General features: G+C 30.2%; 1 protein-coding gene across 2 annotated transcripts in view; it reads left to right on the top strand.

Moving 5' to 3' along the window:
* LOC134688253 (uncharacterized) overlaps positions 1-21,598 on the top strand; it is a 33,288-nt gene that overhangs the window by 3,772 nt on the left and 7,918 nt on the right. Inside the window, exon 1 of one of the 2 annotated variants that reach the window (XM_063548761.1) lies at positions 15,629-15,777. The exons of the other annotated variant lie outside the window; for it this stretch is intronic. Coding sequence (XP_063404831.1) covers positions 15,674-15,777 — 104 coding nt within the window. The 5' untranslated portion in view covers positions 15,629-15,673. Of the gene's footprint in view, positions 1-15,628; positions 15,778-21,598 lie in introns of those variants that run through there. 2 annotated transcript variants of the gene reach the window in all.

A 21,598-nucleotide genomic window follows, 5' to 3' on the forward strand; every position in this document is an offset into this window, starting at 1 on the left:
CCATAAAAAAAAATGATATCGATAAACACAAGACAAGTTTAAAATTAATACATTTCCGCTATTTTCTAGAGTTATGTCCCTTAGAAAACAGCCAAATGCGTGGTTTCTGGACAAAACAATTATACAACTTGACAATGTGAAAAAAAACCACTACACTTCAGTGAAATCATTTTATTACAAATGACCATAAGGAACCTCTGAGTTAATTTGACTACTACATTTAAGAATATCATTAACGGTAACAATGCGCATTACGACAATACATGTCTCTTCAGTGATGCTTGTGGTCCATATATTTGAAATCCGAAGCTTACATAAAAGATGAAAAGCTATAATCCAAGAGGTCCAAAAAGTATAGCCAAATCCGTGAAAGGAATCAGAGCTTTGCATGAGGGAGATACATTCCTTAATTTGTGATGATATCTAACAGTTTGTAACAGCAAATTTTAATAACACAAACAATCCGTATTTTAATGCCAGTACCGAAGTTATTATCGTGATAGACAATAGTTTTCTACATGAAACAATTCGATATCTCTAAGACAGACGAGTTACAGATAAAAAATACAAACAAACAGATATAAAATCACAGAAAGGTCACTGTAAAAAATGTATCAGCAATTGCTATTTGCATGTTTGATTTTCTTTATATCAAGACCATCATACTAGAATCGTTTATTATAGTATCAGTCCGTTTGAATACTGGGAATTATTAATTTCTAACCATTGTTATGTTGGAACCTTTTATAGCTTACCATACGCTATGGTTTTGGTCATTGTTTGATGCAGAACTGTGGCATACAGTTGCTTTTACTCCACTCTGACAAACTATTCGTAAATATACTGGGAACACAATGTTCATATATTTCGATCATATCGATATAATTAGGTTGGTACCGTCAATTCCTATTTTTTCTGATTCCGTAAATAATATACAATGTATTACCATAACATTTGTCATATTACATAGTGAACAACTGATTAACGAAGCCTTTTGGTGGTTTTATTATAGTTATAACTTTTAAGTTTTAATTATATTAATATTGGGTTACTTTTGAAATAAAATATTTTGACAACTTCATTTATTAATGCCAAAGAAAATGAGACGAGGAAGGAACACATGTAACCAGAATACTACTCTACATTCTAATTCATTTTTAATCAGAAATGATCTTGACATGCCGGTTTAAGTTCGTATATATTTAAATATTATAATTAGGTAAATAAAACTGTATGTCGTTTCCAAGTATCAAATAATTCAAAATGATTTTAATTAAAGGGCCGATATTACAATATGATAAGCTAATAAAGAAATGGATTTTGAAATTAAGTTTTCCATAGTTTAAGCCAGGGTTATTCTGTTCTACTCACTGGTCCTATCTAGATAAATAGGAAGCGCACAGTGGGTCTTATCTATATATGTTCAATACAACTGCAGGGTTGTCATTACTCTGGTAACCCTAAAACATCACTTACAACAATCCAACTAGCTTTAACGTCAAATATAAACGTCGATATATTTTATGTGTTTACTGTCTAAAAACACCTATTTTAAAGTAAGCTAGCTATAGGTCCTTTAATATAAACCGATATTCAATTGGACAGTTCTGACTGTATCCTACTGGTTCATAACTAGACATTGTAGTAGGAGAGCTGATATAACTATCTCAAGCAGTCTTAACTTTACAATATGTGTGTATGTGTCTTTAAGAAAACCTGAGCTGTCTTGCTTCTTTTGGGGGCATTTTGACAAGGTGCTATCAAAACTTTGAGTGTTACTTATGAATACATTTACAACTTGTCAAGCATTAGAGAAATTCCGTGCTTTCAAACATGTGTTTTGAATGCAAACCGAATTGCATATTACTTGGGTAGCATTACTTACGTTATCGCCACGTGTCTTTCATTTATAATAACTTAACAAGCTATTTTCAGACTTATATGCATGTGTATGTCGTAAAGTTTATGCGAATGAATAAACACAAATTATTATTCAATAGCCCATTGAAAACTGTTGAAGTATCATTGACATGGTATAAGTATTTATAAACACCTAGATCATCAAAAACAGGTAAGGGAAGTCATAAACATGTCCTATGTTCTTTATTTACAAAACGCACACTTTGGAGGGGTCTTATTTTTGGTAATGCGTTCAGTAAATTGTGATGTTGGCTTCGATTCCAAGACTGCTTTCATTATTTTCATGTAATTATAAAGTCATTCTTTAATCCATGTTTACAATAACAGCTCTTAATATTGATGATTTTTATCTTAGTTTTATGTCCGTAAGTAGATAAACAAACTTGAATATAATCACATTGCTTGGTAAACAAGTTCTCATCGCTGATGGTGTCCCTTCTTCACACATATTATATATAGAATAAATATAATTTGTTAGTTGAATTTTATGAAATAAAATGGTAATGAATAATTTGTCTCACCCAAGGGTTGACTTAGTTTTAGAAATATGGTAATTATAGTTGAACTTATTACAAAAAAATCCTTTGGCAGTAAACCCGATCTTAAGTGGGTGTCCTTTAAGCTGTGAGGGATGTATAAATAAGATGACACGTTAAACCTGATGCACATGTAAAGATCTGTTGTGCACATTACAGAACCATAATAATTAACAACCCTTACCTCATACATTTTACAATGAAAATACCGTCTGACTAACAGTATTGTTTTGCTCATTGCCTATCGCTACACGATAACCTTATATGTATGACATAATGTATATGCACTGCATGCAATTTACAATGAGAAGACCATCTAACTAACAGTGTTCTTTTGCTCTTTGCTGAAGGCTGTACGGAAACCTATATTGGTTGTTAACGTCCACCTTAGATGATCTTTGGTGGAGAGTTGTTTTCTTGGCAATCATACTACATCTTCTTAGTATTTATATTGTGTGCAATTGTATAAGATCAAATATTGCAGCACCTTCCTATAGGATTTCTCATTCATTTGTTTCCTTGTCTTGAAGATGCATACACTATACTTGCCTTCCGGCTTAGAGCAAATAACGAAAAGTTGCTCACATTCCACTTCATTCCGGCTGGTAGATAGTTGAGGATCGTGCCATATTTCCCTTTTTTGTAATTACAATCAAGCAGTCTGAATTATTTCCTCCTAAATAATAGTTTATTTAGTTCGTTATTAATATCTCCAAGTATCATAAATTCAACTTTTGGTTGTCTTATGTTTCATTCATCTTAAGTCACATACTATTTAAATTATTGACCCGCTTTTCTATATTGTCTGGAGGTAAAGGAGAAGGTTGAGATGTCACTAAACATGTTTAGCCACGCCTCGTGTTTGCGACTGTCCAAAGTCAGTAGCCTCTGTTTTTTGTTAGTTTTGTATGTCTTTAGTTCATTTATATTTTTCGCAGTTAAGTATGCCGTTCCTTTTCACTGAACTAGAAGGCATGTTTGTTAAGGGGACAGCTGAAGCCCGCCTCCGGGTGGGGAATATTCACGCTGTGTTGAAGACCCATTGGCACTCTTTCTGGAATTTGCCTGACATCTCTTTGACGCATTCTCTATTACAATCTCAATGTTATCTATACAACAGTCCATGCATCTTACAATTAGCAGAAAATTTAACTAGTAAAATGTATAAGATCAAATCAGTATCAACTCTTGATATCAAATCAAATGTTGACGTTTATTTCAAAAATTCTATTTTCATTTATCCGATGTTATTCTCATGTCCTTTTATATAAATGTATAATGATCAAATACAGCGTCAGTGAGACTATTGTTGTAATTTATATGGTATGAAACATTCGGGATTCGAGTCATAAAATGTTTTACCTCTTTCAAAATTGATTATTACATATACATAGACTGTATCTTTTTATAAAGGTCTGTTTTCGATCTTATCAAATTTCAACCTTTTTCATCAATTTATTTAAACGAATTTTGTTAGAGAGTGTGTAAATGTTATTTAACTGAATATATTTAAAGTTCACTTGTGCATTGCAATGTAATTTCATTTTCAATATCGGTTCGTCATTCATAACAGATACATACATAGAGTCGTAATTCTGTGTAATTATACGTGGGTCCTAATTCTCTGTAATCGTTATACGTAACTTTGGAGAAAATTGATCTATTGAATTAAGAACAGTTAAGATTAACCATATTGGAGAATATTTATTCAGTATTAATATGTTACCAATCTTAAGATCAAAAGATAAGAATTGAATATAGAATTGCTAGACTTAACAAAAGCGAATCAATTCATGAGCATGCAAATTTAAGTATCATTTACCATCTAAATGTCGCTTAGGGTACAAAGAATCATAAAAATGCCGCTTTGGGTACAAAGAATCATAAAAATGAGATTATCTACCATCAAGAATGCATATGGAATGATTTGTAATGAACCATTTTTATAACAGTCTACCTTATTTACAGGTAACAGCAAAACTGATTGAATCATTTGACTTCAAAGATAAAGAGATATTTTAATAAGCTGCATAGTTTAGATTTTTTTCTAAAGTGAATAGTTTAATGTATCTAATTTCCACTTTAGAAAAGATCTTTTACCTTTATAAAGGAGCCTAACATTAGAATTATCTAACAGAATGGACTACTTTTCTTTCCTGGTGATTCTCCGTACATCTTCAGGACTTAATTCTTATATTTGTCTTTAAAACAATGGTATAAACGAAACAGGAAACCCACTTTTAACTTGATTTAATGCATCAGGTGATGAAAAGAACATTCGCACGGATGTGTACGTCGAATGTTTTTCAATGCATTTCATTTTCGTTCTGGTAATCTTTTTCACCAAACAACCTCTTGAAGATTTAGAATAATAATGTCATTTACATATCATAGATCATAGATTTAGTAGTAGATTGCACCAAATTCCAAGATATTGAAAACAAGACAAATTATTTACCGCTTATTTTATTTATTTTTTTTTGTAGTTTTTTTTTGTAGTTTTTTTTCAAAATTATGTACCAGTCTTTTTACCCTCTTTCAATTCTGTACAGATATTTATTAAGGAACACTTTAATGGTTTAAAAGAAGACATGCGTAGTATTAATGCATTTAAATTTCACTTATATAGTATAATGAGAATGTTCAATATCTTTTCTTAAGTATTATAGATAGGGTATAATTTTTAACTTGTGTAATTATACGTGACTTGGGGGAAATTGATCCATTGAAGATAAGACATTTTGAATAAAACATGTTTAGAAATAGATAGAAGTTTTAAATGTTTCCAATTTATTATTATTTAAATAATACGAATTGAATTTAGATCCATCAGACGATTTAAAGAAGCGAATCATTAGAAATGTTAGTTCGATGAGTAAACAAATACATATTGAAATTTATCTTCAAACTGAATACCAAAATGTCGTTAATTCCTTCGTTTTGGATGGCGTATACACAACCAGGAGTGCATTTGGGTCTGAAAATTAACAAAAGCAAAATATCCAATGGGTTTCAAGGTATAATAGATGATTTAAAAATGTGTATATACTTTTTACTTTAAAATAACCAAGTATTCAATTGCCACACTTGTCGAAATGTCTGACCACTGCTTATTATAAAAAGGCAACAGTAGTATACCGCTGTAAAACAAATCCGGGTTACAAGCTAAAACTGAGGGAAATATATAAAAAAAAAAATATATAAGAGGAGAACTACGACACAACAGAATAACAACACTTAAATGTAACCCACACAGAAACGAACTATAATATATCATTGGCCATTTTCTTGACTTGGTACAGGACATTGTTTTATTGGTTTAGAAAAAATGGTGGGTTAAACCTTGTTTTTCTGCTCGCCAAACCTCGCACTTTTAAGACAATGTTTAAATATAACATTAAAATGACAACATTACATGACAGGACTACAGTACAAATAAATGCAAGAACATTCAGGACAAAGAAATACACCAATTAATAGTCCAATGGACATGTCCCTATGCTATTAGTTATCAAAGGCTTATACACTTGACGAGTGTTTCGCCCACACAAGACTCACCAGCGACGCTTAGTGTCTATTTTTTTTTATCTAGGAAATTGATACCGATATGGGTTTTTTTCTAAAAACAAAAATTGTCCTTTTTTATTTGTCTCATATAGCTTCCAATATATGTATCCTTCTTGGTCAATCTCAGCCTTTTGCACCGAGGTGTTCCTGATGAAGATTAATACCGAACTCCAAGAAAAATTCAAATCGGAAAGTCCGTAATCAAATAGCAACACTTACAGCCCAAACATATCAAGCGAATAGAAAACAGCTGTCATATTACCGACTTAGTATGTGTATTTCCTTATGTAAAAACGGTGGGTTCAACCTGATGTTACAGCTAACTAAACATCCCACTTGTATAACAATCGCATTGTATTCCATTATATTGACAACGATGTGTTTACAAAACAAGCATACAGAATATGTAGTTAAAACAAGAAGGTCTTTAATCGCATAGGGGAAAGACCTTAAAAATTTCTAAAATAGGGTACAGCAGTCAAAATTGTGTTATAATCTTAATCACTATAAAAACAAACAAATATGTAACACAGAAAAACAAAAAGGCATATAGACAAAGCAAACTAGCGAAATGGAACGACAAGAATACAAAAATTTACAATAGCGCAATAGCACAATGACTGGATGTATGAGTACATAGCTACGTCATATGTAACAAAGAAACACAAAATGACATATAGACAAAGCACATTAGCAAAAAGCGTTCTTATGTTATACCGTTCCACCACTATCCCAGATTAGGGGGAGGGTTGGGATCCGGCTTACATGTTTAAATCCGCCATATTATTTATGTATGTGCCTGTCCCAAGTCAGGAGCCTGTAATTCAGTGGTTGTCGTTTGTTTATGTGTTTCATGTTTGTTTTCGTTCATTTTTTTGTACTTAAATTATGCCGTTAGTTTTCTCGTTTGACTAGTTTGAATTGTTTTACATTGTCATTTCTATATATGACTATGCGGTATTGGCTTTGCTAATTGTTGAAGGCCGTACGGTAACCTAAAGTTGTTGATATTTGTGTCATTTGGTCTCTTGCGTAGTGTTGTCTCAATGACAATCATACCATATCTTTTTATATATAAATACAAAGCACATTACTAAAAATGAGAGACAAGAATACAAAAATTTAACATAGCGCAATACCATAATGACCAGATGTATAAGTACATAGCCACTTCAAATTTAATCACCAAAACAGACTTAACAGCAGTTATATTAATAATGACAAATGAAAGAATACCGTCACCGGTATTAAGATAATAAAAAAACTTCAGTACCCAAGACTAAAGTATATTATTTGTGAAGTTGATACGGAATATGTATCATCAAGGTCTTGATACGTTCCGATGAACTTTTTTTTATAAAAATACGAGACACTCATTGACAAACCACTTGATTCATCAAATTTCTACTCATACACTGGTGACGTTTTACAAAGTTTGAGTAGGAGCTGAAAGCGCGAGAGATTATATCATTTGTCTTAGGTCCTACAGAAATATCAATGTAGTTTTGTTTGATTTATATCCTAGCAATTGATTCCTAAAACTACATGAAGTATATGCAAGTTATTCAACTCTAACTTTAACATTTAGATGAAAGAAAGAAATAATAACTTTAACTTTAACACGAAAGAAAGAAATACATGATTTAAATTACAACATAATTGAAAAACGTTTTATGACTTTTTAACATGCCATTATATGAACATGTTAATTTAATAAGTGTGTAAATGCATGTGATATATATTTGATATATCTGTTATAAAGACGATACTTTAGGTATGGATGGAATTACTTCCATGGTTACTCTAACAATTGTTATCTAATATGAAGTTTGTGTTTTCCCATCGTCGGAGCATGAACTAGATATCCTCCTCCGATATATCGATAGTTATGTCAATTCGTCACGCGATTTGTGATGTAATTGACATTTCACATTTTCAGTTAGAAGAATTATTTCGCGGGAACTTGGTGCGAGACCAATATCCTGTCACGTAATAGAAGTTTTTAATTCATTCAACGTTAATCCGCCCTGGTGCTTAATGTAAAAGATTATTATATAGCATTCACTCCATTGCGCCAATGTCTTCGTACCGGATTAAACTAATCTTAGAATGTTTGATCGCAGGAACCATGTCAAGTACTTGTTCAAGTTGTGCATCATACCGTAAAAACATATGCTTTTAGTTCAAAGATCATAGATACTGTTTTATCGGTTTAACACAATAATACTTTTACAGTGACTTAAAACAATCCATAACAGGTATACTATGCATGTTTACGATTGTCACATTCATGCCTTTGAATTTGATGGTTTCATACTATCACAAAACAAGGTACTTAGGCCACACCTAATCAATTTTAAATTCTTTGGTTTCAAGGTAAAAACGTAGGAAGTTTTTGATATATTCTATTCAGTCACAGACAGGAGTGAATGAAAACATTAGATGCAGAATTAATTTAATTATGTTTTTTTTTTCAATCTCAATCACATCTTAATAAAAGTGCGTGACTGCGTTTTTCTGCTTCAAATAATCAAATATACGAAAAATCAATACATTTGGTTACTGAGTGCAATGGTATTTTATTAGTAGGACATACAAACTTTTAATCTGTCATAAATTGGTGCAAGTGATTTTAAAGAACTAAAATCTAATTTGGTATAGCCTTAATCGATTTAATGTATAATTTAAAACTTGTGTCATAATTCAATTCATTTATCATGCTTAACATTGTCAGGTAAGAAAAGTTAATCTACATTTTTGAATGAATTTGTCATTTTTTTTCTTCAAATCCAGTATTCAGTCAGATATTAAATTACATCGTATTGCTTTGTGGATGAAAGAGGTTTCAATATAATGACACTTTTATATGTTACAACAAAGATGTTGTTACAAAAGGCATTTTACAGATGGTATTTTATTGAAATTTGCAGAGATTGATTTCATTTAAATAGAAATCTAACATATTGTCAAAAAAGGATTATTTATTTATATTTCATGGCTCGTTGTATTTGATGACGAGTTTTATAGCCATGTTTCACAATGGTATGTCAGTTTTCTCAGAAGTTTACAAAACTGTTATGTTAAGTAATAAAGTATTTCAATTAAGATAAATGACGTCAGTTTCGGTTTATCAAAATCCGATCATATCAACAGTCATAATTCTCAGAAGTTTGACTTTGATACTTTACTTTATCAAAATGACGACAATTACTGTTTATTTGAAAATTCTTCCATGAACTGTGATTTCATAGATTTACTTTGGCACGTTTGGATTATTTCATTTACATACTTATTCAAATTGAAACTTTCGATTGGCAGTTAAGCTGTTATAGCAGATTTATCCTGTATCATAATCCATCTTTTGTTTTAAATAATTAATTATTCTCTAATCGTATTCCAGAAATTTACAAAGGGAACACTTCAATAAATCTTACGATTGTTCTTTCCCAATTGTAAATGTTCCCTTTTTCTACAGAAGTCCCTTCTTATGGTATGTGTACTTTTTGTAATTGTTCACCATGTCCATGTCTATAGTCACGTTTTAGATTTTAATTATTGTGATCCTTGTACAATTGATTACTTATTTAGTCATGAATTTCGTTACAATGAATAACTAAAACTCTTGAATAAATTATTTAATAGATACATGTATTTGGTTTGAAAGTTTGGCTGTGTCTGTAAAAATCTTTTACTTGCAGCATGTTAAATCACAATTTTTAAGATGACCGCGGTTATTTATTTTTAAAGGACTTGAAAACTAATCAAAATACTACAAGAGCAAAAACACAATTATATTTGTCTCTTTTGATTTAGAAGAATATGGAGGTATGTTATTAATATTTATCATGAAATAATGAATAAGAAAAAATATATTTTATTTAACTTCTAAAATTGGAGAAATGAAATTGTCTTTTGAACAGTGGTATACTACTGATGCCTTTATTGAGTATATAAATATATGTACAAAGAATGTGTACTTAAGACAATACTAATATCTTACATATATAGTTACATCATGTAAAACTATATCACCCGTGGGTAAATCATTTTAACGGTGTCGCAAAGGCATATTGAATTATAGAATATTTCCATATGAATTGTTAAATTCACTGATCTGCCTTAAAGCGAAACTAATTGAGTCGGTAAATTCTTTTTGTGAATGGATATTTTCTTAATTTATAAATCTATCGAAGGGTTTTAATTTCAAAAAGTAACAACATAAAAATTCTGTTATTTTTATTTCATTATTAAGAAAAATCAGAACGCACACACATACACATATGCTGTATTTTTACCTTGACTGCGTATTGTTGCCTTAACATCAAATGATAAAGGCTTAAAAGTTTTGAAAACAACATATCAGTTTTAGTTTTAAAATCAGACATAGCACAAAAGTTAAATGATAAGATCATCGGATGTATATATAATACGTTCACTAGTAAACTTTCATATAAAACTGGCATTTTAATCTGAACAGCTCATAAAAAGTAAAATCGCAAAATAACAACAAAAGGTTAGGATTCATATCCAGTGCGATAAATTCAGTACTCCTCTGACTGTTCGCTTGCAGTCAATTAAGTTCCGTTCAGCCCATGTCCAGTAAATATTATTTACCTGTGCAAATCAACAAAATATGTGATTTTCTAAAAAGGTACGAAACAGTACTGGATTGCCAGCTAGTAAAACTATACATAATTAGTATTTAAAGCAAGAAAATATCTGAAAGTTACATAAACTTTCAAAAAGAACAATCGATTTATTTTTCAGGTGATAAGAAGTTCAAAATTACCGTTCAGGACTACAATTCATTTACTTTTGGTACATACCACTATCTTAAGTGATTTTTAAACTACGGTAAAGAGGTGTGATCGAGTATTAAACTTAAGGAATAACAGTACTGTAGTTGAAGAGTTGCCACCGTCAATTGTAGATTTGACGGTCGCAAATGCAGTTTTACTGGCGACGCGTAGCGGAGACAGTAAAACGGAGATTTGCGACCGTCAAATCAAAATTGACGGTGGCAACTCTTCAACTACAGTACTGTTATTCCGATTCTAATGCATTACAAAAAGAAAAAATCCGATAAAACTTGAAAAAATGTCTAAATATGTCAAATAAAAAAAATCCGCGAAACATCTTGAATGATTTTGGCACAAAGACGTCATGGCTAAACGTGACGTCATACAAATGAAAACTTGCAAACTGGACGTTATTACGTTACCCGTACGCTTCAAATTCGGATAAAATTACATTAAAACGGCGAATTCGAGGTAGGTGTTGTTTTATTTTCGATTATATAGTAGTAATCGAACATTTGTTGATTCACCAATTCAAAATGGCTGGTCCCTCCTTAGTTACGCCTAGTCAACTGTGGATTTGACGGCAACTTTTAGCCAATGAAAAAAATTGTTACATCCAAATTGCATTAGAATTTAGTGTTACTGTATGGGCACTGTAATTTTACTCTCCGTAATGTGGCTTCAATTTTTAAGACTGAATAGAAAATACCGTAAAAAACGAATAGCGTTTCTATGATGCATTTGCAGATAAAAGTAATATAGACCATTTTCGCATTAGCAAAGCAAGCACTTCCGACAGTACACAAATACAATGTTTATGGAATTGTTATAATCGAAATTATTACAAATTCTAAAATCGTACTGATATGTCGATTATGTATCAGCTAATTAACTGTCCAGCAGAGGGTAGCAATACTTATAAATATTGTAAACCAGATATAATTTCCGTATTTTACATTGGGATTGAAAAGGGTTTTTTGGTTACATAATAATAAAGTGAAAATTTATTGAATGAAATATTTTTTAAACAATTAGCATGATAGAAATGAGCAAAAAGTTTCAAAATGTAATCTATATTATATTGTATGCCGAGGTTCGTTCGAAGAAAGATTATCAGTTTCACAATGAGTATAGCATAGCTACTGCTTTTAAATGCATTCGGATTGAAGTGCAGATCTTGCATACTTGTTTTCCCACTTAATATTGTCATCATTATATAAAAAAACACGCTTTATCCTCAAAGAAATGATCTGTTGACATAATTCTCATAGCTAGAATTCCAATTACCCATCAAACTCTTTGAACAATGAAGTGAAAGTGAAATGTGTTGTTTGGAATTTCACACATAATTTATTTAATGCATATGGAGTGTTCACTGTCAATGGTTTATCATTATTCTATTTACCTATGGTGTTTTTATGTTTACTTCATATGACAATAGTTTTCTTATTTCCTTTTTTTTTTACGTATTATGAGTTCATCCGACTTGGCGTTAAAAGAGTTGATTGGTATAAATTCAGTGGCAGATGTGTAATAAATATTTCTAACTATACTCAGATTTGATATATTCTTATATACTGTACAGTTCCTATTCCAATTGAATGTCGAGAGGAATCTATCCATATTAATGACGTTTTCAGCACCACATTTACATCTGCTAATTAGTTATTAAGGTTCATGATTCAGAAACCTTTCCAGTTAGTCATGTTACAATGGAGGATTTAGCTTTTTCGCTAATACTAAATATAGGTTGTAATTACATAGATCACTGAAAGAAAATTCGTTGTGTGAAATTTTAAATTGTGTACTTTATTTAAGGCACATCTTAAACAAAACGTGGCCTTTAAAATGAATAAGTAATTATGTTTATAATTTACGAACCTATTTTGAATGTTTATTGCGCTGAAGGTCATTTTAGTATGTAAACAGTTTAACTACCTTTTGTATTATCAAAGACATAAATGTCCATAATCTAAAACATAGTATTAAAATATTGTTAATATAAAAGCTTATTAAAATAAATAGGCAGATGTTTGAAATACCTAGATTAATATTAAGATGAGTCTATCACAAAAATCCGGTTATGGTAATTATCATTACCTTAAGCGGCCAAATATTTCATTATAATTTACTGGAATACATTTGGAAGGGCTATCGAATGCAAGGTAAAAGTCGTACTATCATTATCCCGATGTAATCCATTATATTAGAACTTTTTCTTTAAACATGTTTATCTTTTGAAATGTTCTCGTTTTATAATAAAACAATGAAGCTGTTATGATATTTAATGATATTCTTGCGAATATGCATCAAAAAGTAAAATCACAAAAATACTGGACTCCAAAAAAAATTCAAAAAGTAAAGTCCCTTATCAAATGGCAATATCAAAAGCTAAAACAAATTAAACGAATGGATTAAAAATGTCATATTCCTGACTTGCTACATGCATTTTTCATGTTGAAAATGGGGGATTAAATGTAAAAACTTTTTTGTTCCTGATATCACATGTAGGAAAATTTGTTATTTTTAGCGAAATTTAAACAATCTAACGTAAAATTCAGATACTCCTGCAGCTTTCATTAGAACATTCGATTGATGCTTAAAGCTTTCATCTTCTTAAAATGGGTGTAACACAGATATTCAGATGATTTTTTTTTGCTTTCTGTCTTGACTATTAAAAGAGTTATGCTAGTTTTTCAATAATGTTTCATTTTCTTTTACTTTCGAATGGAATTTACCTGACATTTGCGTTTGAACCCATATTTGATGGACATGGTGTCGATTATTTTTTCCCTCTTCTTGTTTAATTTTTTCAGTAAATGAACTCATACTAGTTACCTAGTTTAATCGTTTGAGCGTCATGCGCACGTTTCATAAAAATGTCTTTAGCAAGTCATGAATATGACTTTGTTATCCATTCGTTTGACGTGTTTGAGCTTTTGATTTTGACATTTGATTAAAGACTTTACGTTTTGAATTTTCCTCGGAGTTCTGTATTTTTGTGATTTTACTTTTCATTGCTGACTCATTAGTGACACTCGAATCAAATAAAGTTAAAAAGGCAAAATAAACAAATAATTTGAAAAGCCATGCAGAAGGTAAAGTTTTGTACATTTGACAGGTAAATGTCTGTGCATATTTACAGATAAATTTGTTCGGACGTGGTCTCCTTTCTTTCTCTTTTTTGTTTGACATTAAGTAAACATTCCAAATCGGGACTAGTTAACGTAATTTTCAGTGAACTAAATATATTTTATTTTCTAAAAAGAGGTCAATCAACTATTGAAAAAACTTTCTAATAATGGTCTGTATACAGTTATATGCCTAAATATAGCTACAGAAAACAAGTGTACATTTGTTGTTATTCTAAAGACATTGTCTTTATAATGTCTTAATCATGTAAAAAGTTTCTCATGAAGACTTTTTTTAAATTATAAAGTTGGTTATTATTGAACCAGCAATTTTCTTCAACCGAAGTATTGCCAATAATACCTTTGGCTTAATTACAATAATTTGGCCTACAGTTAATTTCATACAGACCACACTTAATAAAATTCTAATGAGACTAAATAGAGTCTATCAAATTAAGAGGCGTTGTATTCCATGGTTTAACACTTATGAACCATAATACAATGTTAAACATAGAGAAACTTTTTTTATAAATATATATGAAGTTGAAACAATAATGTTTATACGTCCACTTTTTTTGAAATCTTGTTTCTCAACTAGTGAATTACAGTGAATTGTGTTTGAATCAAACAACATGTTCCTGAACATCTCGTACTGTGATTAAAACAAACATTAATCAAAGACACCAGGAGTATAATCAAATGTTCTCTCTTTTGAAGATGTGTCTATATACTCTTCTGTTCATAGTCATCTATAAGATTATATTATTAAAAGTGTATGTATACTTTACTTTACGTAACTTTACCATTAAACTCATCATAGATACCTTGCTTAACAAATTTTACACCAGGCACGAGAACTCAATATCATCATTTATCATAGTTATTGACATCACAAATATAACTAAATCTGGTATTACAGAAATGATGTTTAAACATAAATCTTTCATAATTGATTTGATGGCATCTTATATTTTGTCTTCTGTCTTTAGTGTTTGCCTATATGAAGCACATTCGGCAAGAAATGAACGATAGTGTCTTTGTCATATTCAGTTGATAGTGTGAATAGTATTATACTAGTAAATGAATCCACCTTCATCTGGAAAACTGAAACAGAAACCGCAACGATTGTATGATTTATTATATTTTACCTTCAATGTACCTTTTATACTATGCTGCTTTTTTGAATATTATGGTGACACTGATATATTAATTTGACAAAGCAAATTAAGCATAGTTACCATCTCGGTATCATAAATGTTGTAATGAAAGAATGCGTCCATGTACATACGTACTTCGTAATCAGTCCAACCTAACCTTCAAAACAGATCCATTTTCAAAATGTGAATATATTAAATTTCACATTTAAAGACTATTATTGGATCTATTGTTGTGAATTAATATAAGATCAAATGTTCTAATGGTTACAACAAAGTAAAAATGTTGGCATAACGAGGCAAAATTGACACACTTCATAAATTTAGTATGTTAGTAACACCATGAACAAGTTTACTACTAGTTTACTAGTTTCTTTTCTACAATGCAGTCTATAATAATGTATTATAAATATCGTTAAAGCTATTTTGTGGAATTAAGAGGACATAAAACGATAACTTGAATATTTTAGTTTGTGCTCATTCAAAGGAATAGAAATATGATGGCAGTGCGATTTCATGAAAATAACGTTCGGAATGATTCAAAAGTATTGCGGCGGCCATTCAGTATGTCTGTGCTCATTCACGAATTATTATTTACACATCGTGATTACAAATTACACAAGAGAATAAATCCAACATTTGGACGGTTTCCGCCTCGGAGACTTGCAAGGTATGCCTATACAATGAACGATAATTAGCAGTGATACTGTCTCTCAGAAAAAAACTTTTTACACAATGTTCCTGCATTGACTTGCCATTTAAGGATTATCTCGATTGCAAAAAATATATATTTCCTTTGGCCAAATTGATTTCAAGTATCACAGCTACCAATTTGCTAGAGTCTAGTAGACATTTTATTAATAGTAATGCAGATTTAAGCATGATGTATAAATTTCTAGGGATATAGATAAACATTTCTATGAAAAATACCTGTTTGTAGCTACAAAAATACATAATGTCAAACTATACAGTATGATTTCATAATGCTACAAATTAAGAGCTCTGAGACTTGTACTCGACATATCTACGGTAAAGTGATACTCTAAACAACAGATACATCTGAAGTTCTATTGCTTAAGGTTTAAAAAAAAATCAAGAAAATGTTTATAGAAATATAATCAGATGACAAACATACTATCCAGACCTTTATAATTTAAATCAGAACATACGCAACCGGGCTGGGTGTTTATAAGTGGGTGCGACCTTGTAGACATACCAAAGCGACACCCCTGGTGCAAAATCATAGTTATCTTATTAATTTTTTGGTTTAATCGTTGATATTGAAAAAACTTCTTAAGTTACCGACTTTGCATTAATTTTGTGAATAAAGAGTACATTTGTAGCTTACACCTTCAATCTGATTTAGTGAAAAGAATAACGTTGAAGGGAATTGTCTAATAATAATATAGATAGATATCAAAAACCAGTAACAACAATAGTTTTACGTTCCAATAATACGAAATTCGTCATGTAAAGAGTTAACAAATATATTTGTAATCTTCAAATAGAACAATTGACCTAGTCAACTGATTAAATAATACAATTGCATGTTATTTACATTGTTACAAACATACGAATGTGGATTGATTTAATTTTATCAGTATTGATAATCTTAGCTTCAATTTTTCTAAACGTATTGAAATTGTTCAAAGTTCTTCTTATCTTATAATGATGTTTTTTTCTATCTTCGAACGTTTTATATAAAAACAAATTTAAAGATTATACAATGGCAAGATATAAACTATGTAAATAAACAACAATTAAACTTGAAAACATATACATATTATAATTGCTTAAGTATCGATAACATATACATTATATAACAATGCGTAATATCTTTTTTAACATTTAACAAATTTTATTTTTAAAGATACATGTTAATTGGGTGAAATTTCATTTCGGTATCTTGTTTCAATACATACGATTGATAAATTGATTTTGACTTGAAATATGAATGTTGTTGAAAATCCTCATTCATAATATGCAATGCATATTGAATAATTTATAGAAATCTAGAAAACTGAAAACATCCTAGTACTGGAGGGGTCCGTAGCTATGACATATAAAAATCATTATAAAAATGATAAACACAATGAAATTTCTACCTAAATATGTAAATAATTTGTAATAGACAATGGATAATACCTGCAAATTTGTTTTGACTAAAAGCAATATGTATGCCTTGATGTATCAGAAACTGTAAGTTTTATGTATCCTTCTTTCGATATTGAGTCCAGACTGTTATGCTTTCTTCTACCCTGGATTTGTGATGTCTTATATTTTAGATTAATATGATACCGTTTTGAATGCATCAGATTTGCTTTTTGACAAATGATGTCTCTCCAAACGATGTAGATGGAGAAAATATTTAAAAATCAGAATGTTGTAATACAATCATTTTTTACTACCTTATTGAGAACGAACATGTCCCATGTTGAAGGTCGTACTATGACATATAATGGTTTACCTTTTGCTAATTGCTACTTGGATGGGGAGTTGGCATTCATACCACCTTTATGTGCTGGTGTAAACTAGCAAAAATGAATGTGTTAAAAAAGCAAAATAGTAATATTTACCAAAATTTTAGTATATTAAACGATTCATTAATTTAAATCTCTTAAAATGTTTCATATAAAACACTCAGTAAACTTATTTAGACTTCGACCCATTGCAAGAGGTTTAATCCAATATCCTTCCAGTTTTAACGATAAACTGTATGATTGTTTGATTTATTGTTAATTTCGAGTTCTTTGTCGCTTTTAATTGTTGTTAGAAAAGAAGTTTTTTTTTAATTCAATTACAAATTAAAGAATATTTTCAATTTAACAAGAGCAAGTTATACAGGGTGGATTTTCATTGGCATTCCGATCATTTCATGTTTGAACAGTAGTCTGGTATAATGCATCAACGAAAAAGCACAGACGAGTTGTTATTGTACCAGTTATTGTTAACTCAATATATGATACATTTTGCTCTCAACCCTTAAAAGAAATTGGAATAAAAAATTGAATGGCATGTTAAGTATATTATTCCCATTTCTTTCTCTTTTTTCTTTTTTTTTATTACTATTGTGGAGTGTACATATTTACAAAAACTTTATCTCTTGAAAAAATTAATGTGATAGCAGTTCCTCAATCTGCAGTCCCTATAACAATAATTGACTTCATTTCAAGCTATGGATTTTGCAAAGTTTATTTTTATAAACAGCTATCTGGAATGCACAGCTCAGTGATTAACTTCTTAACTATCTAACAACTGCTTCCTCGACCGAAACAACCTTTTTTCTACGATTGATCTAAACACGTAGGCTTAACTTAGAAAAATACAATACACGAAGCATTTGTCTTTGTTCTCTATCGTAATTTTTCCAGAAATCTAAAGTAAGATATAAAGAGAAGTCTTTATTTAGACATTCAACTGTTATGAAACGAACGACACTGATACGTGTTTGATGTAACAAATAATACGCTTGGTATCTTTAATGAGTTTTACAACCACTCGATGCCAGTGCTGACTGACGTTTCGTTCCGTTAATCGATAGCGTTTGAATTTGTCCTCTTAAAAACTTCCACTTTTCGTAAATACCTTGGCTTTCGGTTGTTTTGGTTATTTTTTATCATTCATATTAAAGTGTTTGAATATAATTTTGTTTAACCGAATTATTCTTGATTCTTCTTTTGAATTCTAAGATAAAAATTTAAAAACAAACTGGCTATAAGAATATATATTTAATACATATCTATATGCAATAGTTCCGCAAGTACTGCCCTTCATTTCAAATCGTAATCTCCATATTTTCAGAGACACTTTTAGAGTATGACTGCTATACATCATGTCTCTATTCCAGTGTCTTGTTACAAAGCGTTAGAGTGTGAAATTGATTTCCATTTGAAAAATATGAATGATGATATGATTCACGTTGGGAAACTTAATACATCTGATAAATTGCATATTGAATATTTTATAAGAATATACAAAATTGAAAGCACAGACTTCTACTGTACTGGTCCGTAGCTATGGCATTTTAAAATCTCATTAGAATTATTAAACAATGAAACTTCTATCTGGACGTTTAGGTTTTTAACCAACATTGGATAACACCTATATGGACTTTTTGGATGACAGCAACATGTATGCTTTAACGTATAAGAAATTGTAAGTTGTTTTTTAATACCTAATGGTGCTTTTGAGTCCGTACTGACTTGATGCTATCAGTCCGGGCTTTTGTGATATTTTTGTTACAAAACCGAATATTTTAATGTTTCAAGCGCCAGATGCGAATCTTGACAAATATTGTCTCTTAAAAATATAATTATTTATAGTTAGTCATTGAGCTGCTTACATTTTGAATGTTCATTTGAATACAGCCTCTTCAGTACTTCCCTTTCTTGAGAAGCGTTTTGGACAAACGTAATTTAATATTCTTCACGTCATTAAAAGAAAGAGCTGTATTTAACATGTATGTGTTCATTACCGACGTATAAAAACTAAACATATCTAGAAAACATAATGCTTAATATAATCATATCCAAGGTAAAGAAATAGTCTTATAACGATGAGATTTTTTACACATAACATACATTGTCTCTGAATTTATGAACTTATTGTCAACTTCGAATTCTACAGCAGTTTTTTGTTGTTGAAAATATCAAAAGGAATTTTCTACTCAGTTCTAAAAAATGAAAACAACAGCATTATTTGCTTTAACAGAAGCAAATTATAGAGGTTGATAGTTTTTTGCCATTTCCTTTTATATGCATGTCTTTAAAGTTAAAGTTCGGCACCATTGTGTCTTTATCAATTTTGTCACATAGTTAAATTCATTCCATATTAATGTGGGATCCTATATTTCCCTTAAAAGTTGGACTAAGAAAATAGACTGGTAAGAAGAATTTTGTTTTTTTATGTATTTTTGTTGTATTTTTGTTTTTATATCTTGAGTGAATATACTTAACTCTAATTAATATCTTTGAAAAATATAAAAGTGACACCAGATCCTTATTTTGTAGTCTTCATGAAAAATAATTGACTTTGCTTCAACCGATGGATTTTGCGTTGTGTATGTCTATAAACAGCTATCTGAAATACACGACTCATTAACATATATCTATTTCTCTGCTACAGTTTTTTCGACCGATATCAAATGTTCTCTGTGATTGATCTGAAAACCTCAGTTGTCGTTAACTTACAAACTACAATACATAATAATGTTCGTTCTAACCGAGAAAGCAGCTTATGCATTTTTTGTGTCAGCAGTTATTCTATATCTAAACACATTAACTGAGTATTGGTTACATGACTGTATGTCATATTGTTTCTCAAAGTATCCGATCACAGTTTTCATGACCTTATTTTTCTAATTAATAAATGTTACGTCAGTGGTCTTTGAGTTATTTTAAACGTTGGTATTTTAAAATAGTTTTACTTTAAGGTGAGGGTTGGAGGCATACAGTTTTATGATTCTTTGTTTCAATTTTCAAAAAGTGTAAACATTAATTTAAAAAAAAAATCGATGTGTTCGAATGGTAATGACTGACAGTGTATACTCATGTCATTCCTTGTATGTATAATTGAGTTTTTTTACAGTGATAATACTTCTATAAAATGTTTATATGAAATTTGTCGTTTTAAATCGATTTATGTCAAGTACCTTGAAATTATTTCAATCATAATAAAGGGCTTGTTAATTCTCATTAAACCGAATGACACCTATGTCAGAACAGTTGCATTTAAATTAAATATAATTTCTAAACTAAAGCATTGTTCTTCCGTTTTAAATCTTGATCTTTATATATTTAATAAGCAGCGAAAGGGACACTTGAGGAAATATTTGTTGAATTAAAGGTCAATTAGTTTATTGTTTTACTTCGGTGTGCTTATTTAATGTCAAGTTTTTATCATGTTCCCTTGGTAGCTTAAAACAACGTTAACACTCACATGGCAGTTTTTCACAAGTCCACCTTTTATATATTGACTATTTTGACAGTTGAGTTGAGCGAAATTGTGATTGTCGGTAATGATAAATGAATGAATATCACATTTTAAGAGATAACTATGGTATTTCATGCCTTTTGATCATGACGTTCGTATTTATTTTCAAAAGCATTTACATGTTTGCATTCTGTATTTAATGGGATTAAAGTTATTAATCTATTGTGAACACGTTCCTAAATACCCCACCAAGTATTGTTAAACACTGTTTTACAGTATCCCGCCAAGACCTTAAATATACTAAAGGTGCACGTGTGTTGATCGATTTATGTCAAATGTAATACAACCTTTTACAACCTCTCATCAATATTAACAATTAATTGTATTGTGTTTGAACAAAACAAATACTTATTTTACATATTTATTTATTTCTGTAGAAACTGTACGTCTTTTTGAGTGCTCTTTTATATATGGTATTACTGTTTCTGTAGTAACTGTTGATGACTTATTAAGTGTTCAGGTCTGTTTTATTTGCAAGACATGTCATATAGAGCTTGTTG

The sequence above is a fragment of the Mytilus trossulus genome, chromosome 10 (genome assembly GCF_036588685.1).
Source record: "Mytilus trossulus isolate FHL-02 chromosome 10, PNRI_Mtr1.1.1.hap1, whole genome shotgun sequence".
Classification (NCBI taxonomy): domain Eukaryota; kingdom Metazoa; phylum Mollusca; class Bivalvia; order Mytilida; family Mytilidae; genus Mytilus; species Mytilus trossulus.